General features: G+C 39.1%; 1 protein-coding gene across 1 annotated transcript in view; it reads right to left on the bottom strand.

The window, feature by feature from the left end:
* Positions 1–26,407, bottom strand: part of LOC127420803 (CUB and sushi domain-containing protein 2-like) — a 491,575-nt gene that overhangs the window by 248,174 nt on the left and 216,994 nt on the right. The window contains exon 6 of the mRNA XM_051663350.1: positions 7,229–7,341. Within this exon, the coding sequence (XP_051519310.1) occupies positions 7,229–7,341 (113 nt within the window). The remainder of the gene's footprint in view (positions 1–7,228; positions 7,342–26,407) is intronic.

The following is a 26,407-nucleotide window of genomic DNA, read 5'->3' as shown; positions in this document are numbered from 1 at the left end:
TAGATGTGTAATGATAGAATTCTATTTATGGTGCTAAATGTGACTAATCATGTTATTTTCGATTCATTTTGTAAGATTGTTTATGAGAAAAAGAGTTTTTCCATGCTCTTGAAAAAAAAAATTTTTTTGGGAGATATGTGTTTTTCATTAGACAGCGAACAATATATATTGTAATATCATTACAGTTACATTACTAAGTTCATAATGTTCCGTATTACGTTAGTTAAATAATAATGTTGTGTTTAGACCTCATTATGGGAGGGGGGTGGAGTTATGTGGGAGGAAGTGAGTTCTTCTTGTTGTTCATACTTCCTCTGTGAGAGTGAGAGAGGTGTGTTGTGTGCAGCGTGTCAGAATAGCTAGACAGCTGTGAGATTAAAGAGTGTAAAGGCATGGGTTACGGCCATAACAGTAGCCCTATCTTTGTGAAGTGTTCAATAAACACTAAAAGAGTTCAACTGGCATTGTATTTGAATGGGAAGCTGCCATGCTTCAAGCTGCCGAAGCCGGATTTGCTCTGCCCTTATTCCCACACGGTGAGATCGCACAGCACAGTTTTCACGCCGACATGACAGTGCACACATACCCCATCACGGTGCCTTCATGCAATGATGCAGGGACACGTGATGTTAACAAACATGGCGGCGCCCATATGCGGAGTGGATACGCTGGAGATTCAGATCAAATGCTCGCTATCAAAACACTGAAGTACTCCGGTAAGACAGATTGGGGTGCTTTTAAAGCTAGCTGATTTGATTGAACTGCTAGCTGATGCTGCTGGTTGGACTGAAAGACATAAAGCTTTACAGTTAGCTCTGCGCCTCTCTGATGATGCAGCTGCCTGCCTGATACTGTTGAGCCCTGAGGAGAGAAATGATTATGTAGCATTAGTTGGGGTTCTTCAGAGACGATTTGGACAATGTTATCAGCCTGTCCTTTTAAGGACAGAGTTTAATAACAGGTGCAGACAACATGGAGAGCCCTTAAGAGTTTTGGCTAATGACATTCAAAGCCTATGCAAATGTGCCTATGCTGACATGCTACCCACAGTCCAGAATGAGCTAGCTAGAGACCGATTTATCCAAGCCCTTAGCCCAAAAGAACTACGTATTCAAATGCAGCTGGCTCACCCTAATACTTTAAGTGAGGCATTGGAGCTCGCTGTGGAAAGAGAGATAGAAGGAAATGGAATGGAACAGGATGTCATTTCACCAATGGTGCAAACTGCAATTATGACTGACGCACCCACCAGAGAGTCTATACGACGAGATAACACCACACATGCAGCAGCACTGCAGCAGGGCAGCACAATGACAGAACTTCGCACACGTCATTGGCTCCTAAGCTGCTGGGGGTGTGGCCAACCAGGCCACCTGATTAGACAATGTCCCAGGTTCAGTGGCATACAGGGAAACGCCCAAGGGCCCATGTAGATGGGAGGACACGGGCCTGTGATGATACTCCCCAGGGTACACCCACACCTCGAGATGAGGAACGGTGGGTGGAGGAATGTGCTATAGCAGCCCCTATAGAGACAGTAATGACAGTGGGGTGGACTTATGTCAGAAATTTCTGCCACATACCAATTTTAGTGGAGGGAGTTGCATGTACAGCCCTGGTCGACACAGGATCAAATGCGACTTTGGTGTGGCCTGATTTGGTCCCAGTGGGGACTGCAGTAGAACCGACATCAGCTCGACTAAAAACTGTGACTGGTGATTTCGCCCAAATAAAAGGAAAGGGGTCCTTTCTGTTCAACGTCGGAGGCCTGTCTGTGTCGTTCCATACATGAGTGGCTGAAGTGCAAGACCCCTGCATACTTGGCTTAGACTTCCTGAAGGCTATAGGTTGTATAGTAGACTTAAGCAGAGACTTACTTGCTCTTCCTGACGGATGCTCTGTGCAAATGACCCCGCCCTCCCCATGCCCAGGCCCCTCGCCCATATCTGTGTATGCTACGGAGACCTCAAATCACGCCCCTGCTGCTGTTTCCTCAGACCATAGTCTTCCTCTGCACGCCATGCCTGTGTCCCACAACAACCTCCCGCTGAACACGCATCATACTACTGATGCCGATACTGGCCCCTCTCATCTGATGACCCATCCAGCAACCCCCCATCAGCAGCTCGACCCAACTTGCTTTTCAAATTCACAACACATGCTACCCCAGGTTGGCCCTGCCCAAAGCCCCATACAACTCAGTGAGCAGGATTTGGAACAGGTTTCGGCAGTAAGAGACATCTGGAAAAAAAACAGTGATGGGCTGAACCAACATCAGCAGGATGACTTATGGCAGGTCATGTCAGATTTCAAAGACATTTTTGCTTTTAATGATAATGAGGTAGGCCTCACCCATCTTGTGCAGCATTTTATCAATACCGGAGACGCCCGCCCCATCAGAGTACAACCACGATGCCTTCCCCTTGCATGACAGGAGGCGGCAGGCCAAGAGCTAGAGTTAATGTTGAAGGCAGGTATAATTGAGCCGTCTGATAGCCCTTGGGCCTCGGCAGTTGTCAAAGTGCCCTGGAAGAAAAGTTCCAGATTGCAGTTCTGTGTAGATTACTGGTCGCTAAATAAAGTAACAAAAAAGACTCATATCCCCTACCTAGAATAGATGAGTCACTCGACTTTGTGTCCGGCTCATCCTGGTTCTCCACCCTTGACCTTCGAAGTGGCTACTGGCAAGTGTCACTATCACCAGAGTCTGCTCCAAAGATGAATTCTGCACAAACAAGGGTCTCTGGCAGTTTAAAGTTCTCCCCTTCGGCCTTTGCAATGCCCCTGCAACATTTTAGAGGCTCATGGACAAGGTGCTGAGTGGAGTTCCCCGTCAGGAGTGCATTGTGTACTTAGATGACCTTTTGATCCACGGTGGTTCGTTCAAGGCAGCCCTCGAAGCCCTGCGGCAAGTGTTGGAGAGGGTGGCGCCAGCCGGCCTGAAGTTGCACCCTGATAAATGCCACTTTATGAGACGTGAGGTGGAGTTTCTGGGCCACAAATTAGGGGGTGAAGGCATTGGCACCTTAGAGGAGAAGATATGTGCCATCAGAGACTGGCTGACCCCCACTGACCAGAGGCAACTGAAATGTTTTCTGGGGCTAACCTCCTATTATAGGAGATTTGTGAAAGCGTTCTCTTGTATAGGAGTACCGCTCTTCCGCCTCCAGCAGAAAGACTGTACCTTCGATTGGTCTGAGGACTGCCAGAAAGCATTCAACACCATCAAATGAGCATTGATTGAGAGCCCTGTCCTTGTTCCCCTTAACACTGCTCTGCCTTGCCCTAGACATGGATGCTAGCAATGTTGGCATGGGGGCAGTAGAAACAAGAAGGGCCAGATGGAGAGAAAGTCATGGCTTACTTCAGCAGGGTGCTCGGTAAGAGTGAGCGGCGCTACTGTGTCACTAGATGGGAGCTCCTCACAGTAGTGATGGCCTTGAGACACTTTAAATACTACCTGTGTGGGGAGACATTCAAAATAAGAACAGACCACGCTGCACTTCAATGGCTGATGTCCTTCAGAGAACCCGAAGGTCAAGTGGCATGATGGCTGGAAGAGCTTCAATCATACAGTGCATCCGGAAAGTATTCACAGCGCTTCAGTTTTTCCACATTTTGTTATGTTACAGCCTTATTCCAAAATGGATTAAATTCATTATTTTCCTCAAAATTCTACAAACAATACCCCATAATGTCAACGTGAAAGAAGTTTGTTTGAAATCTTTGCAAATGTATTAAAAACAAAAAAAAAATCACATGTACATAAGTATTCACAGCCTTTGCCATGACACTCAAAATTGAGCTCAGGTGCATCCTGTTTCCACTGATCATCCTTGAGATGTTTCTACAACTTGATTGGAGTCCACCTGTGGTAAATTCAGTTGATTGGACATGATTTGGAAAGGCACACACCTGTCTATATAAGGTCCCACAGTTAACAGTGCACGTCAGAACAAAAACCAAGCCATGAAGTCCAAGGAATTGTCTGTAGACCTCCGAAACAGGCTTGTATCGAGGCACAGATCTGGGGAAGGGTACAGAAAAATTTCTGTAGCATTGAAGGTCCCAATGAGCACAGTGGCCTCCATCATCCATAAATGGAAGAAGTTTGGAACCACCAGGACTCTTCCTAGAGCTGGCCGCCTGGCCAAACTGAGAGATCGGGGGAGAAGGGCCTTAGTCAGGGAGGTGACCAAGATCCCGATGGTCACTCTGACAGAGCTCCAGCATTTCTCTGTGGAGAGAGGAGAACCTTCCAGAAGAACAACCATCTCTGCAGCACTCCACCAATCAGGCCTGTATGGTAGAGTGGCCAGACGGAAGCCACTCCTCAGTAAAAGGCACATGACAGCCCGCCTGGAGTTTGCCAAAAGGCACCTGAAGGACTGTCAGACCATGAGAAACAAAGATTGAACTCTTTGACCTGAATGGCAAGTGTCATGTCTGGAGGAAACCAGGCACCGCTCATCACCTGGCCAATACCATCCCTACAGTGAAGTATGGTAGTGGCAGCATCATGCTGTGGGGATGTTTTTCAGCAGCAGGAACTGGGAGACTAGTCAGGATCAGGGGATAGATGAATGCAGCAATGTACAGAGACATCCTTGATGAAAACCTGCTCCAGAGTGCTCTGGACCTCAGACTGGGGCGAAGGTTCATCTTCCAACAGGACAACAACCCTAAGCACACAGCCAAGATAACAAAGGAGTGGCTCTGGGACAACTCTGTGAATGTCCTTGAGTGGCCCAGCCAGAGCCCAGACTTGAACCCGATTGAACATCTCTGGAGAGATCTGAAAATGGCTGTGCGCTGATGCTCCCCATCCAATCTGATGGAGCTTGAGAGGTCCTGCAAAGAAGTATGTGAGAAACTGCCCAAAAATAGGTGTGCCAAGCTTGTAGCATACTCAAAAAGACTTGAGGCTGTAATTGGTGCCAAAGGTGCTTCAACAAAGGCCCAACTGGGGGGACGTTGCAGGATGCTCCCCAGCTACTAAAGGATTGTGGTCCAAATTTGACACACTGCAACTGAGTGATGAAGTGCTCCAAAGGGCATGGAAGGAGCCTGCTACTGGTGAGGAGAGATGGCAGGTGGTAGTGCCAAAAGCATTAAGAGGACCATTCCTAGCGGCTTGCCATAGGAGTACAGGGTCACTCCACCAAGGTTTCTACTGGGGCCAGCACAGAAGAGATGTAGAGGATTTCTGCCGAGGATGTGATGCTTGCGCTGCCTATAAGGGCCCTCTTGACCAATCCCATGCAAACCTCCAGCAGCAGGCCGTAGGAGTGCCAATGGAAAGAGTAGCGGTGGACATCATGGGGCCTTTCCCCTGCCCACATCAGAGACTTCAGTGGCCCAAAATGTCCCTTCCCAAAAAATCCCACATGCAGCCACCCCACATGGACTGTCCCCTACGCACCTGCCCCAGTTTTTTACTTCCATAAAAGCTCTGACCCAGGCCAAAGAGGCAGAGGCGACAACCTGTATACCTGAGAGACTTTATTTGCCCCCTCAGAGATGAGGGTCTTTCTTTTTGAAGGGGGGGGGGCAGTGCAATGTCATTACAGTTGCATTACTAGGTTCATAATGTTCAGTATTACGTTAGTTAAATAATAATGTTGTGTTTATACCTCATTATGGGAGGGGGGTGGTGTTATGTGGGAGGAAGAGAGTTTTTCTTGTTGTTCATACTTCCTCCGGGAGAGTGAGAGGGGTGTATTGTGCACAGCGTGTCAGAATAGCTAGATGGCTGTGAGATTATAGAGTGTAAAGGCATGGGTTACGGCCATAACAGTAGCCCTATCTTTGTGAAGTGTTCAGTAAACACTAAAAGAGTTCAACTGGCATTGTATTTGAATGAGAAGCGCTACAATATATAGTATATTAATGTGTGCTTTAATTTAACTGGAGTTCATAAAAATGTAAAAATTAATAATAATTACATTTAAAACTTGTCCTGACTAGGCTATAAAATATAAAACACAGGTATCTTTCCTGTAAACAAATAAAAGAGCTTGATTTTAGCCACAGACAGACAGTGTAAATATCCTACAACTGGTCCAACAATGTTTTTTTTTTTTTTTTTTTTTTTACCTGCATATGACCAGCAAACATAAACTATTTTGTTCAGCAAAGCACATCTTTGCCACTATTTCTTGCTGGATAAGCTAATATTTTCTCTGCATTTTGTCTGTTGTTTGGAGAAGAGTGCAACTGCGGTGCATGTCAAATTTAACTGCCTCAGACCGTCGAGAGCTGTGCATGCAAGACATATTGCTGTGCCAGGAGAAAGTATAAACAAGGCTTAAGGAAGTACTGAAAACCATATTACTCTGCTGTGTGAACACAGCCAGTGTGAAACCAGAGTCTATCTCTCTCTAAAAAAGTATCACCCTCTCTCTCTCTACACCTAATCTCCTACAGCAAGGGAGAATAAGCAAGGAAAAGCTAAGTGGTTATGTTAAGAGTGTCTGCTCGTTAGACGTTGCTCATTCCAGAGCATTTTACTAAAGGTTGGAGAGAGGAAAAGAGTTAAAAAGAAAATGGGTACAGGTCAGTGGAAAATCTCATTAAGAGCTTAGCCCTCCTTTCTCTTTTCCTGATATCCTAAAATAATTTATCAAACTTGAGCCCTGTAATCCCATTCCATCACTCTGATCTGCTTACAGAGGAGGTGAAATTCCTGTAGATTCTGTCTTTGTTTCATAGAGCTGAGCAGACTAATCCTGTTCTTCTGCTCATCTCTGTTGAGTGGCAACCTTTGAACTTGAGAGTGCGATGACAATGGAGCCAGCAGTGGTGCTGGTGTATGATTGTGTGTGTGTGTGTGTGCTGGAGGTAAATGTGACCTTTTACTGCCTTACATCTAGCCAAGATGATTCAAATTTTAACTCTACTTTAAATCTAGATGCAGACAGGGGAATTCTCTGCAGGGTGCATGACAATTGTAGGACAGTTCATCAGAATGGATTTAAATTCAAAATGTGGTAAAGTTACAGTGGATGTTTGAATAGCTTTTCTCAAAGATCAGGGGTCACAGATTTCATGCAAGCATGGCAATCCTTTTTGCTTTCTCTATAATTTTCCTTTTCAATCTCTCTTTAGTCCAGTTTTTTTTTGGCAGCAGATTCGCTGTTTCTATGTCTTGTTGCTCTAACATACACAAGTAAGGGCACCAGCCCAAAGACAGCCCAGCTAGAGTAGTCATGTGTCTCCCCTCTCTTACCTTGATACTGAGCACTGAAGCCTCTGAGTTTGTGGTTGCCATCGGATGTGAGGTGGAGCCTCAGCCAGTTTTTGCTGCTGATGATGGGTGATGGCAGGTTTGGACCAGTAAACCTATAATGAAGAACAGAAGAGGGGACAGTCACAAAATGTGCAGAGTGCAGTGCACTTAAAATAGAAATGGGAGAAAACGCATTTACAAGAACATTTCACTACCCTTTGAGACTAGTAACTTAACATTGTGAACACATAAATAAAGCAAACATTTAAAATAAAATAAATAAATAAATAAATAAATTTTAAAAAGACATGTAAATTCATCCTTGCACTGTAAAAGTCAAACAGTGCATGCTTCATTATCTGACCCTTACTTTTGTTGATGAAGCCTAATGTACGCAGTTGGTTCAGTGAAATTAAATTATATTTTTGAGTTTGTTAAAACCAGTTAATTTTTATGTTGCCACATGAATCATATATTTAAGTTACCTGACAGAAAAGCAGTCATAGTAAATAACATTGAGTGGAATAAAACTGTTAAACTTAGATGTTGCCACATGAAATGCTTTTATTATTATAATTAATATTATTATTAATATTTATTTATTTATTTATTTTATTTTTTTACAGTTTTTACAATGTGTTAATACAGGAATATTGAGACGTGACTTTCAAAGTGTCAAAAAAGCATAGTTTATGACGCTGAACAGTGAGACGGTCCAAACACACCGGTCTGGGGCACGCACATGTACAAAGACTGCAGACGGAACGCAAGAATGCATACTGTGAGAACAGGACACATTGACGAACTCAATGCAAAACAGATTGCTGCAGCCTTGTTCAATGATATGAGAATAAAACAAACAATATATTGAGTTAAATTCTGGGTTAGAAACATTCCGGGTTCAGTACAAGTTAAGCTCAATCAACAGCATTTGTGGCATAATATTGATTACCACAAAAATGTATTTTGACTCATCCCTCCTTTTCTTTAAAAAGCTAAATTTGGGTTGCAGTTAGGCACTTACAATGGAGGTGAATGTGAGACAATTTTTTAACATTAAAATATTCACTGTTTTAAAATTATAGCCACAAGACATAAACAATATGCATGTTAACATGATTTTAGAGTGATAAAATCACTCACTAAACTTTTCTGTGTAAAGTTGTAGCCAATTTTACAGCTTTGTTGCCATGACGATGTAATGTCAACAAACCATAAAACCCTTAAATTACTGTAAAAATTACAATATAAACAACTCTACAGCTCAAATAATACATGAGTTTTAACAGAAGAATTCATGTAAGTGCTTTTATAAAATTATGTACTTAAACATCACTGCCTTTAAACCCTCCAAAAATTGGCCCCATTCACTTCCATTGTAAATGTCTCACTGTAACCTCGAGTTTTGCTTTTTTTTAAAAAAATTTTTTAAGAAAAGGAGGGACGGGTTGAAATAAAATTTCGTGGTAATCAACATTAGGCCACAAATGCTGTCGACTGAGCCTAACAATTGAGCTTAACTGTACTGAACCTGGAATATTCCTTAAAGCCACATTTTATTGTTAAAACAATTCTTTATTCATCTGCCACAATAATGCAATTTATTTCAAACTGAATATTATATATTTATTATAGGCCCTATATATTTGAATTATTATATATTATTTATATGAATTATCTTTATTTGGAAGCCTTTCTCAGCAAATATTGATGTATGCAATTAATTGTGATTAATTTGAATAATTAATTGACATAATTTGATTAATAATTTTAATCGATTGACAGCTCTAATGTACTGTACGTATGTAAATACACATTTCTAATTCCCAATAAATCACACCAATCTGTCAAGAATTACACAGTAAAATGCTCCAAAGAACATCTTGAACTGTAATGTAAATACAGCTTACACGCATGATTATTACAGTTGTTATGTATATTTAAGAAGATTAACATATACAATATTGTCATATGCTATACAGTTTTCCCAGCAACAAGCTAACTGCCCAAAGTTGTGTTTTGAAGTACCAGTGCTCTGATCATGAGATTGTCAGAATTAGTGGTTATTACTAAGATAAGACAGGCGCAGTAGGACAGCTTCCTTATTGTAGTGAGTGCTAATCACATAAGCCAAAACAAAAACAGAAATTTGCATGACAAAGAAACGTAAGTTCATCCTTGCAGTATTTACCAAATGTCAGATTTGGCTCAACCAGCCCTTCTAGCACAAAGAAAGAAAGACAGAGGGAGAGAAAGAATGAGAGGGAGACAGGGAGAAAAACAAATGCATTGAGCATTGGGCGGCATTAAGTGTTCCACGCTCCATTTGAATGAGCAGCTAACGCAGTCACACATAGCATTAAAGAGCATCAAAACATTATTTATTCTTTACATTTTGTGATACAGTTGACATCATTTGAAAGCTGAGATTAAAATCGTGTTTCTCCAAAAACTACTTTTGACTCAAATGATAGAGCGCATCAGATTTGTGGATATGTAAATAATGGTAAAACTGTAGATATAATATACAGTCTATATGCAATTTGTAACAAAAGATGACTATGTTAGTGATCTCTGGGATAGATAGTCCTTTTTTTTCTCCCAGAAATAAAAAAGAGAGAGAGATTTCCGATGTTCATTGCGCTCTCATGACATCATCATAGAATTATCGCATTGCATAATGCATTATCCTACAACTTATCACAGTTTTCCTCCATATTGCACATCCCTGTGTTAACCATATTTAATTATTCAAAATTTACTGTATTATAAACACAACAAAATAAAGCTTGAAAAGTCATTAATTGAATATTCAATGAACCTCAAAAATTAACATCTCTTAAGTTGTGCATATGTAAAAAGGCATTTGTTTTAAAGTAAATTATGTCAATTGTGTCAATTCAGTGTCAAAAATGTAGCCTACATGTGCATGAGCCCCACTTTATTTATGAGATTATGTTGGATGATTTCATAACCTGCAGGACTTGGATATCAGACCTTGGACATTAGAACCACATTATTTACCCCGAAACTGCAAACAGGCTGAAAAACTAAAGAGCTTTTTTCATTAAAGATGAGTCAAATGTATATGTTCAAGAGGGCAAGTGAGGCTACAATCCCAGTGATTTGTTACCACTCAACAAATGCTAAAGCTTTTTGTGAGAAAATATTCCTTTTCAAGCACATCTCACAAGAAAATGTCATCCCTCTGACAGCAAAAGTATGTACTAACTCTGGCTGTTTTTCACTCTCCCATACAACAATAACAGTGGTCAAGGCAACCTTGTGAATCTAATTGTAGTGAATGAGTTCTCTCACAGTGTGTTAGCTTAGTTCCTTGAATGTCAGCTGCGCGGACCTGTTGTAGTGTTGAAGCTTGAAGCCCAAGGGTGTAATCATGGAGAATGAAGTGTACCACAGCCCTACTGATGCACAATCTGTCAAAATGCTGTGATGCAAAACCAGCAGGGAATCGCATAGTCCTACTTTAACACACATTAGCACAGTTGGGGCTCATTAACTGAAACCGGCCCAGTGCTCTCATGGGAAAAAGGAACAAGAGTGACAGAACTTCTCAATAAAGCACTAGGGGATCCCTAACTCTTTTCTCCTGGGCCCACTGTATGCTGTGATAAAACTTCAGTGGATATTTCTAAAAGCAGGACAAAGACTTTGGAACAATTCGCCAAGAATAATTTTTCCCTGCTGATAGTATTATTTATTTGCATATGTTCTCTGTTGTTTTAGCACCCAATTCACTATAGGAATTAAGCAACGAAAAAAAAAAAAAAAAAAAAACAAGCCCAAAAAGTTTGTGCCGGATGCAATTTGTGCAATTCCTGAACTTGACGGTAACCAACTACTGCAATCTTGCATACAGAAATTTACTCGACCACTGTGATCCAGTCACCTGTATCGTCCCTTTAAAATGGACAAAGTACGCTTGACTGCACTGCATATCTCGATATATGCCCTGTTATAATGCATTTATCCATCATTTGATCATCATGCAATGAGTTACTCCTGCCATGATCACTAGAAAATGTACACAAAAGGCTCTTTTAAACAAATTCTGCTTACCGCTTGCTTTCTGCAGGTGGTAATAGCCTGATGGTAATAGTGCCAGGGTTGTGAATAAGGCCATCTATAATAAGTGCATTTACACAGAAAGGATGCATAGTGCACTGAAAAGAATGGCAATGATTTTAAATTAATTTCAATACTGCACAGGACTGTTTCAGCATATTTAACGCCATTTAGCGCCTGCTCTGAAATACCGTGCACACAAGTGGCATTACTGTTAAGTGAATTCACCTATGTTTCTCCATCTACAATAGTATCAAAAGTCAGCCTAGAGCAATGGTCATCTAATTGGCACAATCACCTGCTAACAGCCTTAGAGACTAGCTTTAAGGTCACCCTCAACCCAGACTCTGATCAAACTGCAACTTTGTGTGCCTAAAACACATTGATAAAACCATGCATCCCCATGTACTGTCAAAAACATTCTCACGGTAACTGATGGGTATGAAGATGGCGAGAACAAGATTAATGCCTTCCACAGAATCAATCACCCACAGGTCTGCCTTTAGTTTTCATCCGCTCATGCACATTTTTTTTTTTATTTATTACGTTTTTTTTTGTTTTTTTTTTCTTCATCTTTCCTTTGAGGCCTTCCGGAATAATGGAAGTGGTGTTGAGTTCTGACAACTTGTCACATGATATTAGACTTGATTTAAGATGGCAACCACTGGACAGATTAAGCGAGTCTCAAAGGGTTTTGTTACAATGTGGGACCTCACATTGGAACAGAAGAATACACGTGGGTTTCGAATTCGCATCTACGAATTTTCCATACAATGAGATGGATTTACATTAGTGCCCGACCAATTTATCGATTTACTGATTTATTTATTCTTTATTAAAATGGGCAGCAATTGACTGATACTGAACATAGAGTACTGATGTTTATTTAGCTATTTATTGTATTTTTATTTATTCTTTATTTTCTCAGTGTTCATTTCTAGAATTTGTTGACAATGTATAATAATAATGTCAAATATTATTTGATAAAAATATTTGTTTAAGAAAGCAGCCTTCTGAGTACCTTTGCATAGTCATGTCGGTGCAAAATCGGTGCACAGTCCACATAGAAAAGGTCTGTTTTCATTCCAGCTCAAAAATTAACTATATCGGCCACCATATCAGTAATCAGTGAATTTCCCCCCTCTAAAATCGGCATCAGTATCGGTCTCAAAAATCACATATCGGTCAGGCTCTAATTTACATGTTCTCTATTATCTATAATTCATTGCTTTGCTCCTTTATATTGTTTATTTCATCAGAGCTAGCCCTTAAGAAGAGTCTATTTCCCCCAGTAAAGATGAGTTTAGCGTTGTTTGAAAAGTCTGATTGTACTAAATGAAGCAATGATTTGTAAACAGCTGCAACAGTTTTGTTCAAATATTGAATGCACTCTTTATAAGCATCTCTTGAAATGAGTGTTTTGACTGAACTTTAACAGAAAGTTTCATCCACCAACAGGAAAATTATCATTTCATAATTACGCATGCTGCAATTAGACCAAAGCTGAGGAAAACATGTCAAAATGTTTTGGACTTAAATCTAGCCAGATTCAATACAATGTCCACAAAGTGAAACCCAGTCCAGAATATACAGTACAATTGTGCATATAATATGTAGTGGCCTCGTAAAGTATTTGGACAATTAAAAATGTCTGAATGTCATTCTGATTTATGACAAATATCAAAGCGTCATCTCTGCAAACAAATGACACTACAGCTTTTTCAAAACTAGCTTCTCGTTTCTGAACCATTTTTGCAATGAATTTAACTAAATAGTGCCAAGTTAATTTTGTAGTTGATGTACAAAGTTCATGCAAATGTCCACGAGGAGTAACCACGTGTGTAGTTCACATTTTTAACTATGGACATGTTCCATTAACGTCTGACAGCCAGAATGTGCAAAAATACTTTTTGTCCTCATTTTTAACAGTAAATCTATTATTTTATCATTTCAAACCCAACAATTGTCTTTTGCTTTTTCTTGATAAATGTGCTTGTGCTGTGTTTCTTATAGTAAATGACACTTGGTTTCACATTTTGTTTTGTTAGTCCAATTTCCTTCATACATTTTTAGTGTTGCTTGAGTTTCAATATACTGTTTGGATAACAGTATTTTGGAAAATAGTTTGAGAAATTGAGCAGAACAAGGTTCAGATTAGTAGACCACTGAAAAAAAAATTAAAAAAAATAAAGACCATAATAATGTTAAACTGATAACATGTAAGCATTCACCATAATAATACTAATATCGACAGTGGATATTCTCTGTGAATTAGATATGTAATGACCTTTATCGCATTCCCATTGGTATTTATACAGATTATGCGATCTCACAGGTGCTTAGATGGAGCTGAAAAATCACTGGACAGACCTGGTCGTCCACTGTACCAGATCTGTGTGATGGATGGAATATAGGCTCTATAGCAGTAACTCAAAAGTGCACTCATGGACAAAGTGCTTTCTAAGGGGAATCCAGAGTCTGAAACCCAGACTGCATCAGATTATGTGTATTATAGTGCTTACCAAGTTGACTTTGCACATTTTGAGTGAAGCTCCATAAACAGAACACTGATGTAGATCAAATAAAGATAATAGGGTCAGTCAAGCACATAAAACACACATTTGCCCTCGTTTCCCCAACATCCATTACCTTTTTAAAGAATCACTCTCATTCTCTTTCTCATGTCTATCCCACAATGCAGAAATTGAGATGTCCATTTGAGTTAAAAGGCAATCAGGCTCAAGTCACCCCCATTAACGTGTAGTAATTATCCCAGGGAATGGATCTGGATCGTGTGAGTAATAGAATGGGGGTAGTATCCAAAACGTCATTATAGATTAGAGCACTCATAAATATGCCATTAGGGCAAACTGAAAAGAGCCTCGTTACCCCAGCATCACCCTGTCTCTCTCCTTTATTTCCTTTCTTTTAAAAGAAACAATTTGCACCAGTCAAAGAGGTCTGAAAGTCAAAGAAGCTACCAACGTGGATTGATGGAAGACTCTTTAAGGGTGTCATTGAAAGTTCAATACCCTCCTTTCACCCTTGTTTTTAGTATTAGATTTTCTTCAGACGTGCCCCAAGAGTACAGCTATAAATTAGTTCTTGATCCCCATCCAATGAACTTCCGAGATTAATCGAAAATTTCTCTTACATCTGAGAAGGAAAGTGAAGGGCATGGGGCCTGCGGTAATCCTTGGTTTTATGGACATGAAGACTTACTTAAGCACTTTCCAAATAAATATCACTGCAAAAGATAATTGGTCTGAGTCTCAATACTATTACTTGATCAAAATAATGGGAGATTGGCAGACTAAAAAAGCAAGAGGTTTGGAACTTGGGATCAAGTCCAGGAGCGAACCATGAAAAGATGGATCCTAAATCTCGCTGTTCCATTTTGACAAGACAAAGGGCCTAACAGTTGTGATTTCCTGCTCACTGGTCAAACAGAGGGCCTGGAATTGTGATGTGAGGCGTGATTAAATTCTTTCAAGTTTAATCCCTCCACTCTCCATTTGTGTTTGATTGCAGACTGCCGTGGTACAGGTTGATTTCTGAATCTGTGGTGTAGCACAAGGCCTGTCTCACACACAGTGGTGGCTTAATTGCAGATGCTTTGGCAGATCAATCACTCCACTGCTTTATATTCCACTCAGGCCCGTTGGCTGAGCATGGGTCAGGGTGACTTTAAAGCTCCAAAGTTCCAGTGTTTTAATGACTGTGAATCATAAGAGAAAGAGGAGGGTGGGAAAAGTGTGCGCTCTCCCTCTACAGTGACAAAACAAATCAGACTCCCAACCATTGACTTCAGAGTTGGGAATTAAGTCTCTGGAAAGGAGAGAGAGAGGTGCGGGCACAAGCTTTGACCTTCACATGGTTTAATCCTGCAAGCCATGGAGTGCTATCAGAATCACTTAAAGTCTCCCATATATCTCTCCTGGTGAGTTTACCAATCACCAATTACATTTGTGGTCCTTAAGGAATGAAAAATAAAATAAAACAAATGGCCAAGAGAAGAAGAAACTAGATGTTTTTTGTCATGTTATTTATTCATTGATTTTATTCATATCTTTTTCAGACATATTCAAATTACCTAAATTATTTACTTGAATACCATCTGAGATTTTAAAGTATGCTAACCTGTCAGTAAATATTATGAACTTTAAAACATATTCACATTTTATTATTTATTTGTAAATTATTCAAATAACTTATTTGTTAAAAAAAGATATTGCTTTGTACTGTACTTTACATAATTCTGCAAACAATGTCATTGCAACAAAAGCTTAAATAAAGCATTACAATAAAAAAGTGAAAATATATATTATATCAAATTTGTGTTGATGAGCTTCCAAAAAACAATGTCTAGAGCCCCTGAGCAGCAGTGGGGAGGAGCCTGAGAGAGTTTGAAGAGGACCTGATTTTCATTGTGCCATCATCCATTATTCATTAGCTGCCCTTTGGCTCCTTGGCACTGTCTTGTTAAATCTCAAGGAGGATTTTCTTTCTTTCATTTATTCATTTTTTTTTTTTTTACAGAAAATATAATATAGACCCTGATTGAAAGAGATTGCCCTCTGGATCGAGCAGGCCTGGCCTCAATCTTTTTTTTTTTTTTTTTTTTCATTAATTTCTCCATTCTATGGAGAATTCCTGACCTTGTTCTCCTCTAAAAACTTGGAACATAAAAAGTGTAGACATTAATACACCAACATTACAGTAAACACCTGTTGCACAGTTGCTTTCAAGATTTTGGAACAGACCAATCATGCACAAATTTACACTCAAAAGTCATTGGTCAAAAATTTGGATACACTTAGATAAATTTGTCTCATGACTGAAAAAAAGAAATTTGATCTAAAGGCTTATGCTTAAATGCTTGAAATTAGTTTTGTATGCATATATAAAATGTGCCCATATACTGTATATAAAGTAAATTTCTTTACAAAACTATAAATTGTGTTTTGATGACTTAATATTATTACTATTAAAGAATGAGTAGATGTGTCTGAACTCTTGATTTGTATATCAGAATTATATTGGTAATTGGGCATCCTTGCTTTCTAGATAACAACATCTGCAATGGCCATCAAATATTCTACACTGTTCATTCGGTCAGAGGTTTACACTAAGGTATGGATATATTTGGCGAGCATGAAGAGAGAATGGAGTCTGTTTAAGTCACTTTAAAACGTCTAGGTTACTATTGTAACCCTGGTTCCCTGAAAGGAGGGAACGAGACGTTGCGTCGATGATCCACAGTAGGGGTCGCTCCCAAGAGCCCTGATCTCTGAATGGTTTTCCATCTCAGCAAGCATATGAAAGGCAGACTGAAAGACAGCCTCCTCAGGAAATTTGACTGAAGAGGCGAGAGGATTTCTAAAACCTTTTCAGCGGCATTCAGTATTTTGGCAAGGCTACTTAACGTCTCGTTCCCTCCTTTCAGGGAACCGGGGTTACAATAGTAACATAGACGTTCCCTTTCAAGTCAGTCACTCAACGTTATGTAGATGATCAACAGTAGGGGTCCCTAAGGCACAGCGCCAAAATACTGATTTGGTTGCGCTTGCTACCAAAAATGTAGTAGAAAATTTGCAGAAAGCCCACTTCAAAAATTAAGTGGGGAAGAGCCAGTGAGTGAAACATCAGTGGCACTAAATAAATATATATTGCCTGAAATGAGGCAAGATAATAGTCAGAGGGTAGCCGATTTTCTCCACAGAACTCACGTCATGTGAGGGGATGAACTGTTCGGAGTGGGGACTGAATCCAGTCCTTTGATCACGGTTATAATAGGGGGCCGCCAGCAGGGGCACCCAAAACCATCCTGAGGTAGAGTTGGAATATTCCTATATGGAATCTAAGGAGTAAATCACTAGACTAATGATCCCAGTAACTTGCTTTGCAGCAGTTAAAGTGATAAAGGATAAAAAACAATGTGATAACTGCTTTACCTTTTTGGGAGGCAGTTCAAACATATTTTTTAGGAGCCAACTGTAGTCTCTGTCTCACTACCACCTCGGCACCGCTTGACAGGGCTTAAGCTGGAGGAGCATTAGTTTTGGTAGGGTGTGGCCCTGATGAAAATCATGAGTGAAGAGGCTTTTCTGCGACTGCAGCACTAATAGGCAGGAAATGTTTCATAGCTTGCAAGTGCTTCTTTGCAGCTTAGAGTTTTTCTGAGAAAATGTATTCGTGTCTCTGAACAAGCTCGGCTGCGACACCAGAGTGTCAGAAAGCCTTACCTTGTTAGCCTCATGCATCTCTGAAATTCCAGAGATGTCGTTCACGTGCCACAAAACTGAATAGCAATCTTCCGATTGCCAGGGCAGTTATCTCAGTGGCGTGCAACATGATGCACAATTCTTTGAAGAGCGCAAGGTCGGGATTCCATTCGTCCATGTCCTCCAGGATTTTGCCTAAACTCCTGCAAAACTGCATGGTGTGCAGGTCTGATACGGCTTGTCCTGAGGCCGTGTAAAACTTATCCGCGAAAGCAGACGTATGTCTGCACAGTTTGGATGGGAGTGAAGGCCGTTACTTCCAGCTAAGTGCAGAAGCAGGGCACAAGTGTGCTGCAAACGGTTCTCCCACCTGCAGGAGGGTGGTAAAGTCCTTCTGCTCAGTATGGTTCAGCACAATCAATCCATTACTTATTATATCCACCTTTTTCCTGACTTCTCCATGGGCAGCACCACTGCGGCAAGAGACTTCCTCTCGGATGCTCCACACTTCTGCTTAATTGTTGTTATCAGCTAGACTAACGTTACTGGTGATGGCGAGTAGCTAAGGGTCTGAATAACTATGTGCTGTTATAGGGTGTTATAACAACTGCAGGTGGCTTAAAGACTACTGGAAAATGAATGTCACAATGATAAGCCCCCCAAAAGCTGCCAATGATGAAACATTCCGAGTCGAACCAGCTGTAATAATAAGAGGTTGCATTAAACTAATTCTCTGTCACTTGCCTTTTTAAAAAAAAAATATTGACAGATAAGTACATCATGATGGCGCCGCGGATGGCCGCCTCGGTGTGGAGTGCTTCTATTGTTTTGTTGTTTTTGTTTGTCCTGTGTTTAGTAATCTTTTTTCAGTCAGTTTTACATGTATGTATGTATGTGTATGTATATATATTCATATATGTGTATGTGTGTGTGTGTGTGTGTGTGTGTGTGTGTGTGTGTGTGTGTTTGTATGTATATATATATATATATATATATATATATATATATATATATATATATATATATATATATATATATACAGTATATATATATATAATTTTTTTTTTTTTTTTTTTTTTTACTCAATTTTAATTATTTTTTAAAAGTCTTGTTGCTTTTTTTGTATTGTTGTGTACCAGAAGCTCCTGTCACCAAGACAAATTCCTTGTATGTGTAAGCATACTTGGCAATAAAACTCATTCTGATTCTGATTCTGATAATTCCAAATACTGACCGTCATTTTGGAAGATAACAAAGATGAAAAACATTTAAACCAAGCCTTTGTTTTATTAATCATCTTTACAAGGTTCATCACGCTGTGAGTGTATGTGAATGAGGGAGAGACAAAGTTGTTCTCGGCAGAGTGCGTGAGAAGGCGGCACTTATTAATGCAGAAATAATACTAAGGTATGTGCCTCAAATCTGAAGATTTTATTATGACCACAAGTCCTCTTTTCATGGATGTTTCCTCTTTTTTCGAACCTTAAAAAGCGACCAGTAGGGTCTTCTGAATTCCCTAAATGTCCACGATTTGGCTGATTTAATATTGAACTGCTCAACAAAAAAACGTAATTAAATCTATCGCATCATATATGTGAATTATCTCACTCTCTCTGCATGCTGTATGTCTGTCTCACTCTCTCATTCACACACACACACACAAACATACAGGGCACATGCAGAGAGTGCTAGAGCCCAGTAACTTTACCATGTAAATGTGTGTGATTGTGTACTTATCTATTCAGGGATTGCCGTCAAAACCGAATGTCCACACGTGGCCTTTAGTGAGAAAGGGATTTACGTTAAGTAAACACAGACTGTTCACTCATTTTTGACTGTTGTTAGTGATATTTCAGTGCTTGGTAATGGGAATAAGCTGCGAAGTGGAAGTCTGTAGCATCCGCATTGGAAGAACACGCTAAGCATAATGGGTAATTTTGCTGCCTGTGAAAAAGGTGGATATGTAAAAAAAATAAAAATAAAATACTTATGTGGCAACAAATACTAGAAAAACATGTTGTACACTTGAGCTTTATTGAGTAGCGCTGCACAGTATCTATTTTGTCACCAAGAAACTACATTTTGTCCTTTATCAAAGAAACCATTGCGTGACAGCAAAGCCTAGGCTAACTGAAAGACATGTCAGAGTAAACTAAAGCTGTGACTGTGTGATTACAGCAAACATTGGGACTGCACCGCTTAACAGCATTTCATGTTACTCTCATTCGAAAAGCTGCAAAAAAGACCCATTGAACAGAATACTTGAAATGGTATTTCCAGTAAAAGAATAAATAAATAAATACATAAATAAATACATACATAAATACATACATAAAAATCTTCATGAAATTAACTGAAAAGGAAAGAGACAACAATATTAAATCATGAGAAAGGTTTATCTCAAAGGTTTTTTTTTTTTTATCTCAGTTTCTCCATGATTGTTAAAACAGCAATGACGTTCCCTTATTTCTGCATTCACCTTTGTTAAGCCATGTTAATATAATTTCAACAATGAAATGTTGCAGAAACAATAAAGAATAACAAGTATTTCTTTATCTACCCCACTGTAATCAGCCATTCCCCTGGATTTGTAGTTAACCAGAGAAAAACAAATTAGTTTCCAAGGTCACTTGTGGATGCAGCTGTGTAATTGAGCCTTCCCAGAGGATCCATAAAAGAGGCCCATAAAAAGGATCCATTGATATTTTACCATAGATAACCGAATCACAACTGTGCTGGCTTGATAGGGCTGTGTGCTCAGACGTGTGTGTGTGTATGTCTGGATGGGTGGATGGGTTAAGGAATATTAATCTGTTTTACACATACATACTCGTATACAGTTATTCAAAGTTTATTTGAAAGCTTATTCATAAAATATAACCTACATCATAATGGCATCAGTATATAACATTTATCTACTCCTCATTATAATATAAGGAGAGTATAACTTTTATTATAAAATGAATAATTCTGGCACTGGTTGCTCACTGGTCAGTAGAGCATTCTATACATAATCTAGTAACAATTTTTGACTATGATGCAAAACACCTGTTCACCTAGTAGCACACTCTGTTATTGTTTATGCGCAAGGATGGTGCTCATTCAGTTAATATATTAAGCTGGTGTTCAGCCGGGGCAAAGATCTCACAAGCTGCGGCTGCACAGTCACAGTCCAGAGCGCAACAACACGCAATAATTTGTTTGGATTGGATACAAGAATGACCATTATGGTGATGTTTGTATTATGAGATGGATAGAAACACAGATTAAAAGTAACAAAACAGAAAATAAACAAACATCTTTCGTGTAAAGCGGTAGCACTTAGTAAACAAACTTCCAGTATCCAGGACGATGGGTGTCAGTATAGAGTCTAAAACCACAAGTACCACTGGGACTGATGGGACGAGTAAGAACCAGCTAAAATCTTAGTGCACCTTTAATACAAATTTAATATAAGACTGAACTGTCATCAATAAAGTCTTCAGTAACTGCTTTGTTATCCATGTGACCTTTGAGGAAACGACCTTTAAATGGCTGGAGACATGCAACTATACATCAACTTTGACATGGTTCATCCTAAAGTGAGGTAAATTACTTTGTTGAATGATTTAGACAGCCATGATTAAAATAAATTATGTATTAAATAGCATTGCATCTTGCCTGGTGAAAGAGACCCAGGGCCATATTTTAAGACCGCTAGCACTAAGCGCAGCATTATGCCATAAATCATAAGTGCAAAGTCAATGGACATGGCCATGAAGTTTTGGTATTTTCATGCAAGCATGCGCTGAGTCTAGGCACAAGTGGATTTGGCGAAATTCCATGCACAAAGCGCTAATGGATTGGGTCAAGTGAAATATAATTCTGAGTTTCTTTTCCAGTTATTGTAGAGTCTGTGTCCTATTATATAGTCCATTCCCTCAAGCATTACTGATAAAAACAAAGACAGCACATTCGTGAAAAGTTGCAAATGTAAATAGACTGTATGCAATGAATTAGAAGATTAGAAATATGGTCTTACATTCGTTTATGCATTAACTGCATCCTTGTTGAATGACTGGAATACTGGAATATTTCTATTACAGTGACATGATCCTTTTATATGCATATAAAATGTGGTTCAGGAGTTGATGTAGGCTCTGTTAAATTATAGATAATGTTTGTAAGTATTATTATTAATTCTTTTCATCTACTGACACACAAATCATGGCTAGTATTAACAGTGATAAAATCGGCACACTGTTCACTTCTACTAGTCGATTTTGATTTTTAAAAAAATATATTCATTTATTAAAACATGACAAAATTAAACCAAAATATTTCTAAATTCAAATAACACTTCAAACTAAATGAAAATATAATCAAAATAATGAAGAGGTCCAAAAAATCATACCAAATCCATTTTACTCTCTCCAGCTTCCACTGGCCCCTTTTTGCAGTGACTTAAAAATCACTCTATGTGAACAGTTGGAAAAATACAAATACAAATTAGATCATACAATAATAATAATAATAATAATAATAATAATAATAATAATAATAATAATAATAATAGAAAAATAAAGCATGACCTATACATATGTAGTTTAACACAAATCAAATAAATTTTTGTTTCATCAAACAGCAATTTTCAAGAACATATTTTGATGTTCCACTATATTTTCAGTGTTTGGACATGAACTTTATTACCACCTGCTGGTGGAATATCCAAACTGCAAACGTAGGAACAGAATTTAGACTTTGTGCTAAAAACAAACATGGTTTTGAAATGTCTTAGCGCAATGACCTATATCTCCTGAAAATTGCGCTTTGCGGCACTTTATTAACATGCAATACACCCACAGTGTGCGCACATGCACCCAGACAGTGCAAATACTCCCACCCATGCCCACTTGTGCTATGCGCTGGCACGAACATTGTGCTTAGAATTGGCACTCTCTCAAAAATTAGATAAGACATAGCACATGATCTGTGCACGTAGCACTGCTCTTTGTGTGCTTGTAAAAATAGAGCCCTCGGTATTTCCATTTAATCCATACTCTTCAGAACTGCTAAAAATATAAAGTACTGTATATACATACTGTAAGAAGTATACTGTATACAATATATTTTGATTAAACTTAGGGTGTGTGGCACAGGTATAAATACTAAAATATGTAAAGACAGGTATCAAAGCAATAATCACAATACAATTAAAACATCAAACCAACAATAGAACTCCACATGACTCTCCATGTAATGAAAACTGGAATAATGCACAGTTGTTATCACAAAATAAACACTACTGATATAGTGATCAGGTCTTGTATAGTACTTAACAGTTAATACATAAAAAGACAATACATATTGATTTCAGTTTAAATTATTTGTGTTATGTGATAGACCAGGGAGTGATACTAGGGAAAATGAAACTAAAAAACTATGAGAATCAAGTATTCCAGAGAGTTATGCAATAATAATGAAAATAAATGAATGAATGTTGCATTTTATATAGTGCTTTTTCAGACACTACACTCAAAGTGATTTACACAGTGAACAGGGGACTCTCCTCAACCTCCACCAGTGTGCAGAATCCACCTGGATGATGCGAAGGCAGCCATAGTGGGCCAGTACGCTCACCACACTCTAGCTACTGGTGGTGAGGAGAGAGTAGAGTTATAGAGCCAATTTATGGATGGGGATTATTAGGAGGCCATGATTGAGAAGGGCCAATGGGGAGTGTAGCATCTGGACCAATCAGACACACAATTATTCATTATTTAATGAATAATCCAACAGACGTCTCAAGACAGTAACAAGCAAAGGTCCAAGTAGGCCCAAGCAATCTCTGAGATGTCTGCTCTCCCACTAATCATTATCATCTCTTACTCCCCATTTGCTGACACTGGCCCAGCAACTAGTGGACCTCAGAGGCATTCCAGAGGCATTAATCCTTGTGTGATGCCCTAAACATTGGAGTATAGCACCCCCTTATAGCATGCATTGTATGCTTGTTATATTAATCAGAGCATAAAGGGGCACAAATGCTAGCTTACTCCAATCATGCAAATCAGTCAGCTTCCAAACAAAGGAAGTTTTCCGGCTGGAAAATTGCACCTTTCTCATTGGTCAAGCCAAACGCGAGAGGAGTGACCTCCCTCAGGAGTTAAAGGGCACTGTCGGAGTGACCTCCCTCTCTCTCCCTCTTTGTGTCTCTCTCTCTCCCCTCTTCTCTTTCTCCCTTCTGCACATGGTTGCTGCCCGTTTGGGACTGGAAACAGGTCACGGGCCGGCAGGCCTTAACACATCAAGCCATGTGTAACTTCCTTGACCATAACGGAGTCAAACTAACACTGCAAGTTCACCATCATTTCTTCATTCAACACAGAAGAACCTGATTGCAACTTCAACACCATCGACTCAAGGAACCATCAAGACTTTCTCCTGAGACTGCATCCGGGCTCTCTCTCAACAGCCAAGGCATTGCAAGTATCGTACAATTAACTAACTAAACAGAGGTTTAGTATAAGCTGTGAACCCCTTTGTTAACAAAGGTGCTTTGAAGTAAGAAACTGATGGTTCTTTCAGATGGTTAAAAGACTCTTGTCATAGCTTCTTTCCCCTGTTCTGTTCCGGTTTTATTCGCTTTCACTTTTCAATTTCCCATGTATGCATGTTTTGTGTGTATGTGTTTGTTTAGATTAGTTATGTGTTCATGATTTAGTTAAATAAAGCTTTTGCGTACATTTTTGCGAGTTGATTCTGGTCTGCTTGTACATCAACGTCAATTTAACAAGTTGATCACAGCTACATGCTAAGAAAGAGTTATTTTTTCTGTGGCCATGAAAAATGTACTTTCTGAGAGATTGATAGACGATCAATACTGAGTGTTCGCTGGACGAACAGATTAGTTGATTGTAATATTAATTCAGCTACATCAAGTTAATTCTGTTGACTGATCCAAATATTTATAATTAATTATAATGAGTTATGGTTAATTATTCATATTGCCGTTTTAAAGATAATTTGATGGTGGTATAATTTGATAAATAATCTCATCCCTGTTTTTAAAAGATTTCGCTTCAAAGCTGTACCTAAATATGTGTAATATTATTTTCAATAAGCCATGAGAATAATATTACTCCAATAAGAGAATTAATCATAATTCCCTTATTAAAGCTAATTCCTTACAATAGAAATTGAGAGTGGATACAACGAGACGTTGTATTATGATTTTAATGGTTTACGATGTTAATTTTATTCAGACAAATAATCTAGTTATTTGTCATTTATCTCATTTATAATTGTTGTCAAACGTGACTAATTCCATTATAAATTTCCTTACATAATAAGGTAGAATAAGGACAGTTTAATTTAATTCCTAGCTCACACATACTGTTTCCCTACATATAACGGTGGAGGTACCGCGTGTACATTTATACTACCAAATTCGCTACAAGGGAATTTGGCCAGGACACCGGGGTTACACCACTACTCTTTTACAAGAATTGCCCTGGGATTTTTAATGACCACAGAGAGTCAGGACCACGGTTTAACGTCTCATCTGAAAGACGGTGCCTTTTTACAGTATAGTGTCCCCATCACTAAACTGGGGCATTAGGACCCACACAGACTTCAGGGTGAGCACCCCTCCCTAACACCTCTTCCAGCAGCAACCTTAGTTTTCCACAGGAGGTCTCCCATCAAGGTACTGGCCAGGCTCAATCCTGCTTAGCTTCAGTTGGCATGAATAAACAATAAGTAAATAAATATTTATAGAAAGAAAGAAAGAAAGAAATAAAGAAAACATCTGATGAATTGAGAAATAACTGAACAAACGAAAACTGTGGAGAACAGCTGCTAGCTTGGTATGACCACATCCTATTCTATCAATATTTTCCTTGGAGGCCACTCCATTGCCCTAATGGCCACTCCACTCAGCCTGATGCAAATTTTTCATGTTTAACAGATTGTACCTGTACAGCCAATAGCAAAGTATTTCACAAAGTCAGCACCCAACCTCCAGCCAATAGCTCACAGTCACTCCAAGATGAATAAGAAACAGTGAGAGCAGAGAAAAATGAAATGTGTGGCATTACATAAGAGCATTGTTCATACTTATGCACATGTTAATGGTAAAATGCAATCTACTAGGGCAGCAAACACTGCAGACACATTCAAACACACACAACATTCACAGACAGACACAAACGCACATTCGCTCAGGCTAATCTCAAAAGACAAGGCTACAAACCCATCTGCAGTTCCTCTAAGCCACAAACAAGAGTGATTAGCCCATTTTCTTCCTCATGGCTGGCCATGGCTCATATGCCCAATAAATGCCCTTTCATACTCAACAGAGTGAGGTTATGGGATTTCAGACAGAAAGTAAATAAAACTGTACTGAGTAACACTGTGTTTCACATATGGATGACATGAAATCTGCTGTGACCTTCTTCTCTGCACTGTGAGGCTGTGAGTTAACAGTCTCACATTTGAATGTAAAAGGTTAAAATATCCATCTAAGCTGTTCCTGGATGTGTGTAGCATACCAAGAAGAATGCCAAAGCTTGAAATAAGCATCTGAAGTTTACTTTTAACAATATCACTTATAATTTCAGTCAAACATTCAGTTTGTGCTGCACATTTTAGTGAGGATTGTTTTGCGACTGCTTTAAAAAGAGGCTGTTGTTAAATGATAAGGCCATTAAAACTACACTGGACTTGACAGCAAACCCACAGCACAGAAATAAGTGAAGCACTGCATTGTATCTCATTTCAACTATCAAAATCAACTAAGTGTTAAAGAAAGGTGTGGAAAAAGTATAACGAAGAACTAATTTATGATGCTTTTGGTGAAACAATGTGATATGTTATAACATTATGTATA

Source organism: Myxocyprinus asiaticus, chromosome 30, assembly GCF_019703515.2.
Source record: "Myxocyprinus asiaticus isolate MX2 ecotype Aquarium Trade chromosome 30, UBuf_Myxa_2, whole genome shotgun sequence".
Taxonomy (NCBI): Eukaryota; Metazoa; Chordata; class Actinopteri; order Cypriniformes; family Catostomidae; genus Myxocyprinus; species Myxocyprinus asiaticus.
This window is presented reverse-complemented; position numbering and strand designations above follow the sequence as displayed.